Genomic DNA, 20,441 nt, shown 5'->3' with positions numbered 1-20,441 from the left:
AAATGAGATATACTGTGATGCATATGAACGCTGCATTTTGATTCACCATGAGTCTGAAGTCTGATTCAGTTACTGTACAGTCAATGTGGCGTGATCACATAGTCTTCTGGAGAAGGAGCATTCTGGTACTAATTTTTTTAGCAATACACCTCTGTTCTTGCCCTAATGGTAGCTGAGCATTCTGGTCTCTTGGCAAAGCTGGTGGCCGCAACTTTTGCCAATCTCTGCTCCCACCTCTGTCAAAACCAGACGGTTCTGTTGTCATTTCAGCCAAGGATAAAGCTGACCAGCATCCCATTTTTCTTCTAACCCATATATTAATGATCTTCTTTGAAAATGAAATGCACAAGGCATAATTCTTATGGGTTTTGGTATTTAACCCATAAATTTGAACTACATAACTAGTATAGAAGGCATCGTTTTAATTGTATCTCATATTGTGGTTGCCTTCACAACGAGATAGCGGTATTGCACTACTTCAAATGAATAATGCTTCTCTAGTAGAGAAGACTGCTGTTATTTATTTTCAGAGGATACCACCATCGTCTGGGTGGTATCCAGACGACTGGTGGTATCACTACATAACTTATACTAGTTATGTAGTTCAAATTTATGGGTTAACTATGGTGCATTTACACCAATATTATATAATTAATGATCTTCGTAAAACATCTCCCACCATGCTCCATTCAATGCCTCCTGTGGTCTTCCAATAAAAGGATGTCAGAAGTATTTTGACGAATCTTGATGATAAGAAAGCTCCAGATTCTGATGGTATTTCTCCACATGTTCTCAAAACCTGTGCTCCTGAAATTACTCCTGTTCTTTGCCGCCTTTTTTCACTTTCTTATTCCAAAGGTGTTTTTCCTTCTGCTTGGAAACTTGCTCATATCCAGCCATTCCTAAGAAGAGTGACAAATCCCTCCCATCCAATTATCATACCATTGCAATTACTTCTACTCTTTCTAAAGTAATGGAGAAATCAATTAACCACCAACTTTTAAACTACCTAGAAACCCTCTGTCTGATCAATGATCGCCATTATGGATTCTATCAGTGTCGATCCACTGGTAATATTCTGGCTTACGTTACCCATTTATGGACAAATTCAATGGAAAAGTTCAGTGAAATACACGCAGTTGCTCTTGACATCTCAAAGGCTTTTGATTGTGTTTGGCATAAAGGTCTTCTAAAAAAGCTTCCATCTTATGGTTTGCCAACTGTTTTTTGTAATTGTTTATCCAGTTTTCTCTCTGACTGCTTACTGAGGATGATTGTAGATGGCTCTCTGTCTTCTAACTTTTCCACTAATGCTGGTTTCCCCCAAGGTTCAGTTCTTTTCCCCACTCTTTTCCTCTTGTATATTAATGACCTTCTTCCATTGACCAGAAATCCTATCCATAGTTTTGCTGATGATAGCACATTGCATTCCACTTTCCAGTTTGAAACTTTCCACTTTCTGAAAACTTCCCACTTTTTTTGAAGCATTCCACTTTCCACCTTGCCCTGCTCAATCAGCTTCAACTTCTCGAATATCCACCAACAATTCCTTAAATGCCGATCTCCAGGTAATTGTCCAGTGGGGCAAAGACAACTTAGTTGACTTCAATCCTTGTAAAACTCAGTCCTCTCTTTATCTCACAAAAAGGATTCTTCTGCTCCTATGCTTACCTTCGGTGACACTCTGATTTTTGGGCAAGTTGACATATCTCTTTTGGGGATTACACTGACTTCTAATCTCTCTAGCACATTACAAATATTGCATCTAAAAAACTTGGTTTTCTCTTTTGCTCTCGGCATTACTTTTCTTCCAAACAGCTGTTCACTCTGCCAGTCCTCCCTATCATGGAATACTGTTCCCACATCTGGGGCGGTGCCGCCAAAACCTCTCTCATGCTTCTAAATTTTATTCAGAAGAGGGCAGCTAGGTTAATTAATGACTCATCTCTGAGTCCCTCCACTCTCTCTCTTATGGACACTGTTTCTGCTGCATGCCTTTCCTACAGATACTTCCATAGGCACTGTTCTTCTGAATTGACTTCTATAATTCCCGCTCTCTCTTTCAAAACAGTCCAAAATGTGCCGCCACCAGCCAACATCCATATACTGTACAACTTCAAACTCACAGAACCAACTTTTCATCTTCCTCATTTATTCATTCAACTGCTGTTTTCTGGAACAGCCTTCCTTCGTAAGTATTTCCTGAAAATTACAGTCTACAGAAGTTCAAGTCTAACGTCAACAAATATCCTCTTTCATCTTTTCAACCTGCAACCCAAGCACAGTACTAAGTACTGTAGATTCTAATGCTTCTCGTGTTTGGGGTTTTCATAACAAAAAAAAAGAAAAAAAAAAAAGAATAATCTGAGATACAGGAAATTTTGGCCAAGTGGGTTCCAAGAATGATAATGTCAGATCTCAAGTTGCCGAGAGTACAGGTTTGTGCTGATGTTCTGAAGTGTGTGATGAGACCATGTGTGATGATTTCTATGATAACATTGTCACTGAAGATGGGACCCAGGTACACCACTACTATAACCAGAAATAAAGTGACAATCTGTGGAGTGGTGACAAAAAGATTCACTTATAAAGTGGAAAATTCAACACTCTGCTATCCACTGTAAAAAACCCACATGTTCTGTTTTTTTGAGATAAGGGAGGAGTTACCCGTGTGGATTTTCTGGAACCAGGACACATGATCAGATTTGCTCACAAAGTAGAGGACAATAAAGAAATTGAAGACATAAATTACAAGAGCGAGGCAGGAGAGAAATAAAATTGCTTCTTCATTAAGACAGTGTGCTCCTACCAGCATTCTGATATGGGATATCATTGGGGAATTGATGTTCTACTACATCTGCCCATAGAGTTCCAGCCTTGCACCATCAGATTTTCACCTGTTTGGTCCTATTAAGGAGAACCTTTGTAGTGAACACTTCACAGATGATGATGATGATGATATACTGGCATTGCAGCCATCAAGAAATGGCTCATGGAGGTTGACATCAACCTTTATGAGCAAATGTTTTGATTCAGCAGTGGAGAAAAGTATACAAAGTGATCACAAATATGTGGAAAAATAAATGTCAGTACTTAAAGACTTGAGGTACATAACATGCAATTTAAATTGGCATACCTGCAGTGGTATTCAAGAAAAAAAAAAATTGGAGGCATTACTTTACAAGCAAACTTGTAAATTTGCAAACTTGCAAACTTATAAACAGGAAAGTACAATTTACAAGCAAACCTGTAAATTGTACTTTCCTGATATTACCTGTTTCCGACTACCTTTTTCCTCAACCTATGTCAAAGTTATAAAACTGTAAATATACATTATCCACAACATACTTACAGTGTGGATCTTCTGGAATACCAGCTGGAACCATGACAAAGTCCTAAAGAAACAGAAAATAGCTGTTACTAAAAAAATACAGTGAGTGGAGGGAAAGAGCTGGTTAGTTTAGAAAGTGCAGTGGCAATTTCTGATGCTGTGTTGATTTTATACAAATGAGAAACAAATAAGCATTGCAGCATGATGGTCTTTTTAATATTTACTGGAATTAATGAAAAGAATGTAATTTATAGTCAAAGTTTAGAGGTGGTTTCAAGATACAGAAATTTTTGTAATGGAAAAGACTAGATAAAAAATTTTTTATTAGTTCAAGACTTTCTGTTTGTATATTCTGAATTTAGTTACCAGATTATTTTTTAGTGTAGGGTTACAATAACAATTGGACTAATAGTTCCATAACTAATATTCATAGTATGTTACATAAAACAAGAATTGCATTAATATAATCACATACTAAAGAACTCAAGTGCAACATAAACACAAAGGCCTCATTTTAAGAAGCATGTAGAGTTGCTGGAACGTGTACAGAGAAAGGTGATGAGAATGGTGAGGGAAACAAAGGTGTTCTCTTACCAAGAAAGGCTTAAATTATACAAATTTCAGCATCTGGAAACTAGGCACCTGCAAGATGATCTGATTAAGGTGTATAAGGCTTTGAGCACACTCAATGCTGATGAGATTCTTCCTCTTGCTCAGATTATGCACTTGAGAGGTCATAAATTCAAATTGAGGAAAGACAGTTGCAAACACATATGTGGAAATTTGCCTTCCAGTGAGTGGTTAATTGCTGGAACAAAACTTCCATCTGTCACTGTGGAAGTTGATAGCTTAAATATATTCAAGGAAAAACTGGACAAACTTTTAGAGCGAATGGATAGGTGAAATGGGAGAGTTTTCTTTTTTTTTTTGGCTGATGCTGTATAAGCTTGCTTTCTTGCATCATCTGCCACTACTAATGCCATCAGTAATAATCATCTTGTGAAGAGACCTGATAGTTCTCTTTCCAAATGCTTGTTGTTATTTATTTAGTTTTTAGGAGCATTAGCAACTAAGGCCATATTGCTCTGGGGATGTGCGGTAGTCATTCCCTGACTTTTCCGCATCCTCCGTATTTAGTGGTCACGGGCTTGAAGGCTGGTCTAATAAAGAAACATGTGCTACGCACTGCTGCTCCTGCCCACCTGGCTACGGAGGTGCCTCTCTTTCCAAAAGTGCTCAGTAATAATCATCTTGTGAAGAGACCTGATAGTTCTCTTTCCAAAAGTGCTCACTACAGTAAATTTCCATTATTGGCTGTTTCAATAGCCTTTTTATGCCTTTCCAGATGATCTTTCAAGCTTTCATTTTGCCAAAGTAATATAACCCATAATCTGGGCATTTAATGTCCAGATTATTATGCTACATTTCCTACTCACAAAACTATAATACAGTAGACTTTGAGAATAATGGCACCTTCGGGGATCCAAGATGCCGTTACAGGTAGTTCTCGACTTTATGAGTTAATTCATTCCTGCACGCGCTCGTAAAGTGAAAACTCGTAAAGTGAGAATTTATTTCCCATAGACATAAGGTTAAAAATAGGGGTTTACATTCTCAACAATGAAATTAGTTTATGTGTAAACAATGATTGATTTATTGAAAGAAATGAAAATGTAGCCTGTAAAATCAAGCAAATTATTATAATAGAGACATTATTTACAACTTACAAATGTTAAAGAATGTTTATTCTTCATCATCGACTAAATGCACACTTGTTGATCACTGATTATTGGCTCAGCACTCGTTAGTTTGTTGCACAAGGAGGAGTCTTCTTCAGAAATGCTTCAAGAGGCATTTGTTTCCAAGATAATCTTCTCTTTTCTTTATAAATTTCAAGATTGTATCCATACGCATTTTTTAACGGCACACAAATATTGCAACTAAACATGATTCGCATGGAGTAAGTTTATGAATCTTAAAAAAAAGGAATGAAGAGAAGATTCTAAAATTTATTTAAGTTTTTTATACGACTGAAGATTTCAGTAAAGGAGAATCACATTTCACCATAATAACGTAAAAACCCACACAATTCCAGCTATCGGTATTTTCGCAAATGCAAGAAGCTCGAGTTTACTACCCGTTTATAATTGCTTGCAGTAACAGAAAAGTCCAATAAACAGGAAAGTGCAAATTGTTTTTATTGTTTTATGGTCGTGACCTCCAGAAATGTGCTTTAGAAAATTATCACAAGGGCATATAAACTGATTCTTATAACGGAACATATGATAACGATGAAAGTGTAGTGCATTTTAATGATTTGAATTGATAACTAATAACAATTTACAAACCATGCTCACGACCTTTTATATGGCCTTAAGGTCACGCTCGTGACCTTAAAAATGATATTTTAGAGAGATAAATAGCTTAGTTATACAGCGAAATTTCAACTTCCAAAATGTTGAAACGAATTACCAAAAAACAATGTGTTATTGGGTTCACATTACGATATTGTAATGATATGATGGTGTCTCTGAAACTGATTAATATCGTAAGGGGAGGGCACTGTATAGCTACACGCGTGGTTTGGAATGCGGTATTTATGAATGTTTAGCATTTATATTTTGCAATTAATGTTCATATTTTCGATTTTGTTGATACTTGGGAAAAAAACTCGTAAACCCGGGAACTTGTAAAGTGAGAACTGCCTGTATTTTGATTTTTCCGTTATCTAGAAAGTTTTATTTTTAATACATTTAAGGCAGAAATAATGAGGCTAAATAAGAAATGGAGAGATTAAGAATGAACAGTTTTATTAACTGCACATAAAAAAACATAAACATATCGAAAATCCAATGTTATATGCTGCCATTAATACACTCCTACTTACGCCCATTCTATTTCAAGTTTGTCACTAAGCTTTAATGTTATTCTTCTATGTATGAGGTTTATTAACTTCAGGAGCCATAGTGGGGGGTTTTTAATTTAAAATAAATGTAAAACAGTGGTATAATCATTGATATCAATACAGAATACTCTTTAAAAATGGCAAATTTAAACAAATAAAGTAATCATGTGACTTGCCATTTTCTTTTTTCGGCACTGCAAGACATCTGTGCTGTATGTAAACATGCAATCTCGATGTGCCATTAGCTCGAATTTGCCGTAATTTTGACAGTCTACTGTATGCTACTATTATAGATATAGACAGGGATACTGCAGTTTCACTCCAATACCTTTGGTGTGATACCATACAAGGTAGTGAACAGATCAAACAGCAAAACTCACGACCCAAGAAAGGTGAAACATAAAAACTGTGGTTTCGATCTGCTACTTCTTGGATTTCTGAAAATCCTGTTATAAACCCAATTAGGAATTTTTGGAAACAGATGCACTGAGTCTGTGATGCTAAATATTCCTCCCCTAATATGTGTAAGAAAATTTGTCACAAATTTGGAAAGCTTAGGACTAAGTGTAGTATTCAACAAATGAAATGCTTCTATAATTATAATATATTCATCAGAGCCTGCTATTCTTAATGGGGAATATATATTCATTTCTTTAAACTCAAACAAAAAATACCTGCTCATCAGGAGAGGAGGGAATACTCCTATCCTTTGAAGTTTGAACGTCTTGAGGTAGATCAACATCTCTCTCTAATCTTTTACACCATCTTTCTGGAGAGGGTGGAAGATTACCTATTGATTCTGTATCTTCAGGAGAAGTGGGGCTGATACAGATATAGTCAGGAGATAAATTTAAACGACTTGGAACAGGAACTGGAGAACCTGGGTGAAAAACAAAAAAATGTTTCATGGGAAATGCACAACCTGGAGAAATTCTACAACTGAGTATTAAAAATTTTAATTTACTTATAAAAACAATTAATAAATTAATATAATACATAAGTCAACATATAAACCATTATCTTTCACATTTTAAGATTAGATATTGAGTTTCTGCTATTAAATTTAGGTACTAAATTCCAAGTTCCTTGAGACAGTCCTTTCCTAATAAAGTCCCTAGAAATAACCATAAAAATTTTATAAAAGTGAAAGATTGAAAACCTTACTAGTAATAATGCTTTTAAAATAAGATTTAGCTACCTAAAAAATTCCGACCAACACAGTAATACGGGGTTATTCAAAATGATTCATCCAATTTCAAATGAGCATAATGCTGTACCTATCAACCGTGTATTAACTTGGCATACACCAAATGAAAAAGGAAATCTGAGTTTTAGAAGGCGTTTTCTCAATGAAGTGCTCCCTCGCCGTTGGATTGGTTGCAGTGGACCCCCATGACTTGGTGCTCTACAGCTGGCCCCCCCTAGGTCACCAGATCTAATGCCGTGTGACTTCTTTTGGGGATACGTTAAGGATGCCGTGTACATGCCAGCATTGTCCACAACCCTGGATGAGCTCAAAAATCGCATTGTTACTGCTGTGGAGTCAGTGACAAAGTAGGAATTCGAATATCATCTCGACATTGCTCGTGAAACTATAGGAAGTCACATAAAGCACTTATAAGGTGAAAGACAAAACTAGGACAGTTTTTCTTTTGGTTGATGTATCACTAATCAGTCTGTATTTGTAAACTTCAAAAATATATTCATTTGAAGTTGGACGAATCATTTTGAATAGCCCTGTATTATATTACTATATTTGTTCACATCTAAGTCAAATTCAAATGTGATATGAAGTTCATACATTTATTTACATTTGATACAGTTGTTTATACTTATCTTTGTGATAAGTATAAACAAAACAATTCAAATTTGGGTATAAACTTTTAAAATTTTTGTACTGACTATGCTAGTGTGTCACTATACTGATCCCCTATCATCCCCTCTTCTTTATTTAACGGTTGTTGGCAAATCTAAGAGCTTGACTTTTGTTCATTTTTATACACATTTTTGAACATTTTTAGCCCTCTTATCGTTGGTGCCAATTATTTTTAATTTGCTTGATACAAAATGATGGACGCTTCCACTCAAATTCTTTATATATTCTTGAATCAATAACTAAAGTTGGGAGGGGACCAAGTGTCTCATGGTCACTCACCTGGCTTCCCACTCTATACCAATGCTATGGAAAGAGAGCCCAAGCAAGTGACCTTGAAGTGCTTATTTATTTTTTTTCCCTCCTCGACACAGTTGTTTGAGATCTTTTTTCTACACAGTAGAACCTCGCTAATTTAGAGAGGGACAGTCTGAATTAATTAAAAGTCCAAATTATAGAATATAATTAAATGTAAATATTTTTAGGTTGTAGTTCTAGAATCAAGCAAATTTATTCACAATAGGGTTCAAATCAAGCAGAAACTAAATAATATAAGTTTTTAAACGCACTCAAATTGTGTTAAACAGTAATAGCTATTAAATGTAATCAGTTGTTTTTTTTTAAAAAAATTTTTTTTAATTTAAAAAAAAAAAAAAAATGACTTTAAAAAAATTGTAGTTTTCTGTTAAGTAAAAATCCTGTTTAATTCCCATTTCATAATTGGTCATTTCCCTTAGAGCACAAAAATCTTTTCCAAATTCCTCCTCAGAGTTGGCAAATTTAATAAGAGCATCAAGGCAACTTCTGCCACTGTATAATTTTAACTTTTTCTTCTTTATTTTAACTTCCCACTTCACCTAATCTTCGTACAACTTAACTTTTGACTGGACATGGTTCGTTTTTTGCAAAGTTATGAGAATTTGGAATCAATGAGCATACTCTATGTACTTGTGGACTTCTGGAACCACATTTTCTATGAATATGTTGAGTTTTGTGACTTGAGGAGGGCAATTAATCGAAGAAGCTCCTAATGTCCACTCCCTTACTCCTGGATGTGAACAACTGTTAGTACAAAAGATTTTTAAGTGCTTCAAAATTTTGCAGTCCAACTAATCAGAAGGAGAATCTCATTGCAGTTGGAGGAGTATGAGCCAGATACTGAATGACAGTTGAAAAGGGCATGACATGCTACATTAAAATGGAATATTATTATGGTGGACAGGGTGGATGCAGGATGAGTGGTACTGTTCTAATTATAGGTGGGCATCCATCCTGTGAACACTATGGCTTCTAAAGAGCCTCATGATACATCCTCCAGATGCCTCTTCTACAAACAGGTGATTCAGAGTAGTTGTTGAAGAGACCGCTGATGCTTTTTTGGGCAGGCTTGTATTGGAGAAATTGGGGCTCCAGTGGAGGGTTAGACCACCACAATGAGCTTGTTGGATTGCATTGTAGTCGCGTCCTCAATGGATGACCTGTGATGCTGTGGTGTTATTGTGGTTCCAGGACTGCATGTGGAGACTGATTGAGATATTCTCCTTTACGGTTAACTGCTGTACTGCTGGGACTGTTCAGGTTTGAGGAAAAGTTGACTTTTCATTGTGACCACAATTTCTGGTTTAGACATTTACTTCCTGGAATGGAGTTCTACTGATTTTGAATCTTCATGGTGGACCTACAAGTATCAACTGGATCCTTGGAAATCATCACAACATTATGTTGGAACTTCAGTGTCGGATACATTCATGGTATTGCATCATGATATGGACATTACATTGAGAACAAATTGACCCTCTACAAGGGAATCTGAGATAATTGTATATCAACATTGTTCAGTGGTACAGCATTGTAAAAAGGTTGCAAGGGGGTTGCCAGGAAAGCTGGCTGGGACCACATAGTACACTAAATAATAATAATAAAAAAAAAAGATATATAAATAAAAAAAATTCACCTACAGATATTTCCCCTTGAATGCTACTGCTATTTCATTTTTGCTCTAGCCATGTTCTTACATCACTCAAATTAAGAACTGGATGCAGGGAATAACTTTGATATTATATACTTGGATCTTAGAAAGGCTTTTGATACTGTTGCACAAATTGGAGCAGTGTGGCATTGGAGGCAAATTGCTGCTATGGATAAAGGGGTGGTTGAGGGGGAAAAGACAGAGAGTGGTAATCAATGGACACTGCTCATCGTGGACTAATGTTATTAGTGGAGTCCCTCAGGGTTCAGTATTGGGTCCATTATTGTTTTCTGTATTTATAAATGATATTAATGATGGTATATCAAGCTTAATGTCCAAGTTTGCAGACGACACGAAGGTTGGCAGGGTTGTCAAGGACACTACTGACACTATGCTACTGCAACAGGATCTGGAAAGGTTGAGCAGATGGGCTGAGAGGTGGCAAATGAAGTTTAACATCGACAAATGTAAAGTACTACATATGGGAAACAGCAACCCCAGAGCAACGTATCAACTCTGTGGTACTACACTGACAGTGGTAGAGAATGAAAGGGACCTGGGGGTGGTTGTGCAGGCAGATATGAAGTTTTCTGAGCAGTGCAGACGGGCCGCAAGAGTAGCTCATGGTGTATTGTCGATGATATATAGGAATTTTTCTAGCAGGGATAAGGAGGCGATTATTCCCTTGTATAAGGCAATGGTCAGACCGCACCTAGAGTACTGTATACAGGTCTGGAGGCCTCATTTCAAGAAGGATGTAGAGATGCTGGAACGAGTACAGAGAAGGGCAACAAGATTAGTGAATGGAATAAAGGGGTGCTCTTATGAAGAAAGGCTTACGTTTTGCAAATTACAGTGTCTGGAGGCTAGGCACTGGCGAGGTGTATAAAGCCTTGAATGGTTTGAGCATGCTCAATGCTGATGGGATTCTTCCTCTTGTTCAGAATAATCACCTGAGAGGGCATAAATTCAAATTGAGGAAAGACAGATGTAGGATAGACGTGAGGAAATTTGCCTTTAGCCAGAGGGTGGTTGGTTGGTGGAATAGACTTCCATCCCTTGTCGTGGAAGTTGATAGCCTAAATAAGTTTAAGGCTCAGCTGGACAGGTATTTCGAACGAACAGAGGGGTGAAGTGGAAGTGGTTATTTTTTATTTATTTATTTATTTTTTTTTTTTTTTTGGCTGATGCTGCATAAGCTTGCTTTCTTGCATCAAATGCCTCTACTAATGCTAATGCTACATTAATATCCTTTGCAGCATCACAGAATAATACACTCTAATCCTCTTCATCTTTGATCCCATCGAAATAAATAAGAACACTGTCTTCATTTAATAGCTTTTCCAAGCATTTACTATTGTATTCTATTTTATTTCATTCTAACTTCTGTCTTAGTTGTAAACAGCACATTTTATGTTATAATTTTAATATTAGCCAGTATCTTTCCTCCTCTTGTCAGAATTGTAAAAGAAAAAAAAAAAAAAAAAAAAACATTATTTTCTTCAGTATAAACACTAACAGCTAAGCAAGTCTCCCTGATCCACAGATTGTATAAGGGCTGTGGTAGTGGGAAATAAGAAACGGCATGTGACATTGCCATCACTACTTGATAAAATTTCATTATCTAATTGCAACTAATTTTTCCTTTTAATCGATTTTATCTCTTTTACAAAGTAATTGTCAATCCATTTTGAAAAAGGTTCAGAATTATATAATTAAATTCTTATTTATGAAATATCTCCATTCTGCATAAATAAAATACATAAATAATAGAGAAGGCAGTTCAAATTACAGAGTCCAAATTATTGAGTGTTTACTGTAAATATTACAGTAATTTACATAAATAAATTTACATAAATATTACATAAATAAAGCACTCTAAAATGAATTATAAAAAAAATTATTTATAAAACTTTAATTAATAATTTATGTATGTAAAGTCAATGTTTCGGAAACCTATGGTTCCTTCACCAGGAGCAAAAGTCAACATCATATTGAAATGAAGGATCATATTTTCTTTTTTTTTTTGGTAAAGTTCTTTTATCAAAAAAAAACATGAAGTACAGTAGAATGTCAGTTATCTGGATAATTGATGTCAGATCTCTTCCGAATAATCGAACGTAAGGAAAATAAATTTAATCTTACCTTAAGATTAAATTAAATAAAAAAAATTATAAACCCTAAGAAAATAGAAACATCTATCCGGGCATTTTTATGATTTTTAAACAAAAGGAAAATCAGAAAGATTTTTAAATGCTCTCAGTTTTTTCGACTTAGTGAAAACGAGCACGGACAATCTGTGCATCCCAGTAGCATTTGCACACGTAGCAATTGTCTGGGCAACAGTCCACAAAGTGTTTCAATCCCTCTTGCAATGGTTTCCTTACAGGATCGCATGGCTTAAAGTCATGGGATCTCCAGCAACACACCAACTTTGCTTTATGATTTCTGGCTAGGATGAAGATGGATGGCATCTTGGATTAGCTTATCGACAGATGAGACTCATTTCCAGCTAAATGACACATGAATATTCAAAACTGTTGAGCATGGGAAACATGACTGCCACATGTTTTTGATCAAGTTTTTCTCCAATGTCAACATGTTACTGTTTGGTATGGGTTTATCTTCTCCAGCATTTGTTTAGCCAGTAAAACATGATGTTGATAATGGAAACATCACAAGGCATGTTAACATTCTTGATAACTTGCTTTGGGAACGAGATGGCTGTGTTTGTACTGCTTCCAGCACATCTGCAATATAAGTGATTTTCATTTAACCATAACTTAATAAAATAAATTGTTCTGCATGTTGGAAAATGCACCCTTATTGGGACTTTTTTTATTGTTTGTTGTTCCTTTAGTTTCCACATGATTTATACACTATATTTCAAATTTCATTCCTTTCATGGTTTGCTACCTACAAGTAGTCAAAGTGACACTAATTATAATCAACCTGTATTTTCAGAGAATGGGGTAACCTGCCAACTGGACTGATTTAATCTTTGTGAGAGTCAATAATTGTTATTCCAGTAAAATCACACATTTCTACAATAATAAAGAAACTAATGTAATGGACTTCTACAGCATTAGATGCTAATATTGCAACTCCCGTTTACATTTTATTTTAACTACATGTTAATTGTAGTCAACATCCAGATTCTCTTATAAATCAAGAAATATTTTCGAGGAATTATAAAAATAGTGTTCAAGTTTCACATAATTTACTTTATATAAGTACTATAATATTATTTTTTCATGATAAAATAATCTTACAGTTCAATAGCAATAAGAAAGTAAAGTACTTTAAGGGGGAAAAAAAAAAAAAAAAAAGCAATTTCAACATTACGCCAACTTTTCAATTTTGTAAAATATTTATTCCTTATATCATTCATCTAAAAGAAAGATCAAAAATATCTCCCATATACATCACATATGATCTCATCCTAGGTTTAAATTTTTTGAAAGATAAACTGAGATCAACAGGAAGGTTTTATGAATATGAAAAAAAAAAAAAAAATAACATTAACTTTTTAAATTATACAAAAGGATAAAGTACCAGATACTTACTCAGTTTGGTTACAGGTTTCAAAAATGGATGCCTGAAAAATTCATCTAAACAAAAAACATTAAATTTCAGATTTAAGCTTAATTTAAAATTTAAAAAATTTTAATTTCATAAATATTAAACATTCAATATTAACATTATTATAACAATTCATAAATAATTAAGTAATGGTTATTTTACAAGTGACATTCACCTTTAGTGATAAATGCTGAATTTAAAAGTTAAGTGAAATAATTTGAGATTTTTCAGTTCTAAACTACATAGCATCAGAATCTACCAGTGGGCCTGAATAAGCACTGCAGGTTACAACACTAGCAAATGTAAACTTCACGAATCCAGCCTTTTGTTACTTCCTAAGATTTTAGATTTGTGCCTCATGGTTCTTGTCTCTCACCCACCAATAAGAATATACCTCTTTCATCTATTTTACTCATTTTCTTCAGGGCTTAATCACAGCTTCTCTCCCAACTGGGTATAACCCCCATACACAAGCACACTGCGGGTGACCACTCAAGTGTGAACCAACGTACACAGGGGGTCGAGGTGTGGCGCACACACTACAAGGAGGAATGCTGCTCCTCAGTGTTACCAAGCAATACTAGGTGGTAGATGACTCTCATCAACCGGTGGTATTGCACCGGTTGATGAGAGTCCAGTCAACCCTCCCCCATCTCTTCCACCATGCACTATGATTGATGTTTTTTAAGGTTATGACAAACACCATGGTGATATCCAAACTTCCCTACGTTTCGAGGATACAGCTCCAAAAGTGTTTGCAGGCCGGCCACTAGTCAGTACACTGGACAGAACCTATTGGTAACTCTCTAGGAAGCTTCCGGATCAGCTAGTGTACAATTTTGCTGCCTCTACCTGCCAGTGACTGGAAGGAGTCTGAGTAGTGTGTATGCACGGGCATTGTCGAGGCCATGTTATGTCAAGGATCTGGGTATATTCTTACCATGTGTATGCCATATCCAAAAATTTCATTACTTCATACAGCATGTTGTACCCCCAACACTTTTTCTTACTATTAAATAGACCATGAATTGTGAAATTAATAGAGCAAACTTATCTGCGAAAATATCTAAACCTCCCAAACACTTCGTATTTCATTTCACAATATACATGGCCTCAGTTCTAATCTCGATAATGTCCATTTCCACTTACAGTCTGCCAAACCCCATGTACTTTTCTGACAGAATTTCAGTTATCGGCTGATTCAACCACTGCTCATCTCAGTTGTCAAAATTATTCACTGTATGATTCCTTAGACCTCAAAGGTGAAAGGAAAAAACTTGCCCAAACTTGTGCACATGTCCATTGCGATATTCCCTGTCAGATACTTGGTAATTTGGAATCTCTTTTTGATCATCTCTGGCTTAAAATCTCTACCTCGTTCCATCAAATTCATCTGTTGTCTCTACCGTTCTTCCAACTTCCCTATTCACTCGAAACTCTTTCACTTCCTCTCTTTGCAACTTGACTTTCTCCAGTCCAACTTTCCTCACAGTGAGGTAATTTTCCTTGGTGATTTTAATGTTCACAATTCCAGCTGGTTTCCATTTTCTGGTCACACAGACCAAGCCGGTCAAGATGCTGAGGCTTTTGCAATTAATAACGACCTCGCACAGATTGTTCATTTAACTACCAGAATACTGGACAATCTTAACAATACGACCAACACGCTTGATCTTTTTCTCACAAACAACCCTTCTAAGTATACGGTCGAAGTGAGTGGTCGTTTAGGCACCTCAGATCACAACTCGGTGATTGTCTCTTCTCCAATGGTGCATTACAAGAAAGCAAAATGGATGTACCTGCGAGATTTCTTTTCTTTGGTTGGATTACCGTTTCAAAACTTCTGATGTCAATGTTTGCTCAGATCGTGTCAGTGAAATTATTCTTGTAGGAATGCAATCTACACTCCACCTTAAAATCTCGTCCTTTATCTAAACCTTGGTTTTCCAATAAATATTTTAAGGCTGTTCAAGAAAAGAATGTTGCATATCATAGTTGTCTTGTTTTCAATTTTCCAGTTTCATTTTCTGCCTACAACAGAGCTCGTAACAATTTTAACGCATTTATTAATCAGTCCAAACTAGATTTTGAACAGGCTATTTCAAGGGTACAGCTCTAAAACAGTGTTCGCAGGCCGATCGCTAGTTAGTATACCAGATCGAATCTATTGGTAACTCTTTACTTAACTTTCCGGATCAGCTAGTGTAAAGTCTGGCTGCCTATACTTTGCCAGATAGTGACTGGAGGGAGTCTGAGTAGTGTGTATGGGGGGGGGGCTTTTTCAAGGCCACATTATGTCAAGGATCTGGGTATATTCTTACTATTATCCAAATTATTATCCTAAAATTTCATTACTTCATACAGCATGTCCCCCCCCCCCCACTTTTTCTTACTATTGAATACACCATGAATTTTCAAACTAATAGAGTAAGTTTATCTGCAAAAAGATCTAAGGCTCCCAAACACTTCCTAGTTCATTTCACAAATATACATGGTCTCAATTCTAATCTCAATGATGTCCATTTCCACTTGCAGTCTGCCAAACCACATGTACTTTTTCTGACAGAATCTCAGTTATCAGTTGATTCAACTACTGCTCATCTCAGATGCCCAAATTATTCGCTGTATGATTCCTTTCGCCTCAAAGGTGGTACTTGTGCATATGTCCGTTCTGATATTCCCTGTCAGAGGCTTGGTAATTTGGAATCTCCTCTTTTCGATCTTCTCTGGCTTAAAATCTCTCTACCTCATTGTGTCAAATTCATCTGTTGTCTCTAGCGTTCTCCCAACTCCACTAATCACTTGGATTTCTTTGACTTCCTCTCTTTTCAAATTGACTTTCTCCGGTCCAACTTTCCTAACAGTGAGGTAATTTTCCTTGGTGATTTTAATGTTCACAACTCCAGCTGGCGTCTGTTTTTTAGTCACACCGACCCAGCGACCGAGATGCTGAAGCTTTTGCAATTACTAATTATCTTGCACAGATTGTTCATTTACCTACAAGAATACCAGACAATCCTAACCATACAGCCAACATGCTTGATCTTTTTCTCACAAACAACCCTTCTAAGTACACGGTCAAAGTGAGTGGTCCTTTAAGCACCTCAGATCACAACTTGGCGATTGTCTTTTTTCCATTTTTGCCTTTATCTCATGGCTATTCCCAACCTCGTGTTGTTTGGCGTTACAAGAATGCAAAATGGGATGACCTGCGAAATTACTTTTCTTCTTTTCCTTGGTCGGACTACTGTTTCGAACTTCTGATGTCATCGTTTGCTCACATCGTGTCAGTAAAATTATTCTTGCAGGAATGGAATCCTTTATCCCACACTCCACTTTAAAATCTCGTCCTTTATCTAAACCTTGGTTTTCCAATAAATGTGCTAAGGCTGTCCAAGAGAAGAATGTTGCATATCGTAATTGGCTTGTTTCTAATTCTTCAGTTTCATTTTCTGCCTACACCAAAGCTCGCAACAATTGTAAAGCAGTTATTAATCAGTTCAAACTAGAGTTTGAACAGGCTAAGAGTAGAAAACTTGCTTCTTGCCCTAATGGTAGCCGAGCATTCTGGTCTCTTGCCAAAGCTATTGGCCGCAATTTTTGCACATCTCTGTTCCCACCTCTGTCAAAACCAGATGGTTCTGTTGTCACTTCAGCCAAGGATAAAGCTGATCTGCTAGCATCCCATTTTTCATCCAACTCATCTATTAATGATCTTGGTAAAACATCTCCCATGATTCCCAATACGCTCCATTCAATGCTTCCTGTGTTCTTCCATCAAAAGGATGTCAGAAGGATTTTGACGAATCTTGATGCTAAGAAAGCTCCATGTCCTTATGTTATTTCTCCACTTGTTCTCAAAACCTGTGCTCCTGAACTTACTCCTATTCTTTGCCATCTTTTTTCACTTTCTTATTCAAAAGGTGTTTTTCCTTCTGCTTGGAAATCTGCTCATATCCAGCTAGTTCCTAAAAAGGGTGACAAATCCCTCCCATCCAATTATCGTCCCATTGCAATTACTTCTACCTTTCTAAAGTAATGGAGAAATCAATTAACCCCCAACTCTTAAAGTATCTAGAAACCTTCCATCTGATCAACGATCGTCAGTATGGATTCCGTCAGTGTTGATCTACTGGTGATATTCTTGCTTATGTTACCCATTTATGGACAAATTCAATGGAGAAGTTTGGTGAAACAAGCAGCTGCTCTTAACAACTCAAAGGCTTTTGATCATGTTTGGTATAGAGGTCTTGTAAACAATCTTATGGTTTGCCAACTCTGTTTTTTGTAATTGGCTATCCAGTTTTCTCTCTGATTGCTCACTGAGGATGATCATAGATGGCTCTCTATCTTCTATCTTCTTTACTAATGCTGGTGTCCCCCAGGCTCAGTTCTTTCCCCCATTCTTTTCCTCTTGTATATTAATGACCTCCTTCCATTGACCAGAAATCCTATCCATAGTTTTGCTGATGATAGCACATTGCATTCCACTTTCCAGTTTGAGAGACCTCGCTCTGCTCAATCAGCTTCAACTTCTCGAATATCCGCCAACAATTCCTTAAATGCTGGGTAATTCTCCAGGTAATTCTCTAGTGGGACAAAGACAACTTAGTTGATTTCAATCCTTCTAAAACTCAGTCCTGTCTTATATCTCGCAAAAAAGGATTCTTCTGCTTCTATGCTCATCTTTGCTGACACTCCAATTTCTAGCCAAGATGATATATCTCTTTTGGGGATTAACTTGACTTCTAATCTCCCTTGGCACAAGCATATTACAATTATTTCTTCCTCTGCATCTAAAAAAACTTTGTTTTTTTCTTTCGCTCTAGGCGTTACTTTTCTTCCAAACAGCTGTTTACTCTATACAAATCACAAATCTGCTCTGTCATGGAATATTGTTCCCACATCTGCGGTGGTGCCCCCAAAACCTCTCTATTGCTTCGTTCAGAAGAGGGCAGTTAGGTTAATTAATGACTCATCTCTGAGTCTCTGCACTCTCTCTCTCTCTCTCTCATAGACACTGTTTCTGCTGCATGCCTTTCCTAAAGATTCTTCCATGGGCACTGTTCTTCTGAATTGACTTCTATAATTCCCGCTCTCTATAATTCCCGCTCACTCTTTCAAAGCAGTCCGAACATGTGCTGCCACCAGCCAATATCTATTTACTGTCCAGCTTCAAACTTACAGAACCAACTTTTCATCTTCCTCGTTTATTCGTTCTACTGCGGTTTTCTGGAACAACCTTCCTTCATACGTATTTCCTGAAAATTACAGTCTACAGAAGTTGAAGTCTAATGTCAATAAACATCTTCTTTCATTTTCTCAACCTCTAACCCATGCAGAGTACTAAGTACTATACGTTCTAATACCTCTTGTGTTTGCGGTTTTTCTAAAAAAAAAAAAAAACTATACCATGGTGTCTAGCTGTAAGCTTTGCAGTCCATACTTTCTAAGCTATTCTTCATTGTGATAATGTTTATCATCTCTTCACCAATCTAGTCACTCTTCTTTAAACTCTTTCTAGAAATTCTAGAAATTTTTTTGAAATGTGACTTCCAGAGCTGAATACAATATTCCAAATATGGTCTCACCACGTTACACACAGTAATGTCTTCCTACCTACCACTCACAAATGTCTGACAGAACACCATGTGCCTTCCAGGCTGTTTTTTCACCTGGTGATTGCACGAAGCGCATGTTGTTGGTATGTTAGATCTTCGATTTACTTAGCTGGAAACACTAAATAATGCAGTAAATATGTGGTGCTGACCGGTGGAGGCCTTATGTGAAAGTGGGATCATATATTGATGGAGAGCATATTCCAGAAATCTGCACTTGGAAAGAAATCTGACTGGGCCTGGCTGCTTCCTTATTCTCAGGATTTGAGATTGCTGCAGTATAACTAAGCCCTCTGGCATAAGGTTCTGGTTATGTTGCTCTTGTTAAAATTTATATTTAAGAAGTTTTTATCAGCTGGTCCTTTAGAGTACATCTGAAAGGGTTATATATATATATATATATATATATATATATATATATATATAATCTTCAGTTTTTGTGTAAAATTTAGGACTGTGCAAATCATACTGTATATATTCCAATATAAAAGCATTTGCAAAAAAAAAAAAAAGGAAAAAAAATCATGCCACAAAGTAGGTGCATGTGATCAAATTATCTCTTACTAGTTATTTCGTATTTAGCAATTTTAAGGAATGAATTGAATTTTGCCACAGGGTGTATGTGTGCACGCACGCATGCATGCATGCACACACACACACCATTGTTTCATCCTTTGTTTACTTTATTTTTAATTTTATTGAATTATTTATATTAATAAAAAGTTAAGTGCTGTAACCATTCTTGTTGAAATTATTCCTAAAAACTATAGATTCCTGAGATGTACAGTTTTTCTTTAAATAATTATTTTGAGAAATGCATTAATCACATAACTTGAGGCATACCTATACAGTATAAGTAATCAAGAGGGTTTGATTTCTTTTTTTTTTTAGCAAACAATTTTGCACAATCAATTATTACTGTATTTAATATCTACAGCATGCACATGATATACTGAATGCAGATTATGATCATATGCTAATTAAAATACTTGGGAAACATTAATATGAAGAACATCTTTGTTTGGAAAAAAGTAATCTAACCATATTACATTATTTTATATGAGAAAAATGATTCAGGAGAATTACATTTTTGCTGGGGCCTCCGTAGCCAGGTGGACAGGAGCAGCAGTGCGTAGCACATGCTTCTTGATTAGACCGGGGTT

General features: G+C 36.2%; 1 protein-coding gene across 1 annotated transcript in view; it reads right to left on the bottom strand.

The window, feature by feature from the left end:
* Positions 1-20,441, bottom strand: part of LOC150086163 (serine/threonine-protein kinase unc-51-like) — a 231,459-nt gene that overhangs the window by 104,368 nt on the left and 106,650 nt on the right. Inside the window, exons 11-13 of the mRNA XM_090373751.1 lie at positions 13,645-13,689; positions 6,911-7,116; positions 3,353-3,395 (exon numbers count right to left, since the gene is read on the bottom strand). Coding sequence (XP_090229877.1) covers positions 3,353-3,395; positions 6,911-7,116; positions 13,645-13,689 — 294 coding nt within the window. The remainder of the gene's footprint in view (positions 1-3,352; positions 3,396-6,910; positions 7,117-13,644; positions 13,690-20,441) is intronic.

The sequence above is a fragment of the Mastigoproctus giganteus genome, chromosome 5 (genome assembly GCF_048544385.1).
Source record: "Mastigoproctus giganteus isolate SK-2022 chromosome 5, ASM4854438v1, whole genome shotgun sequence".
Taxonomy (NCBI): Eukaryota; Metazoa; Arthropoda; class Arachnida; order Uropygi; family Thelyphonidae; genus Mastigoproctus; species Mastigoproctus giganteus.
The sequence above is the reverse complement of the archived record's forward strand: the minus strand, read 5'-3'. Positions and strand labels throughout refer to the sequence as shown.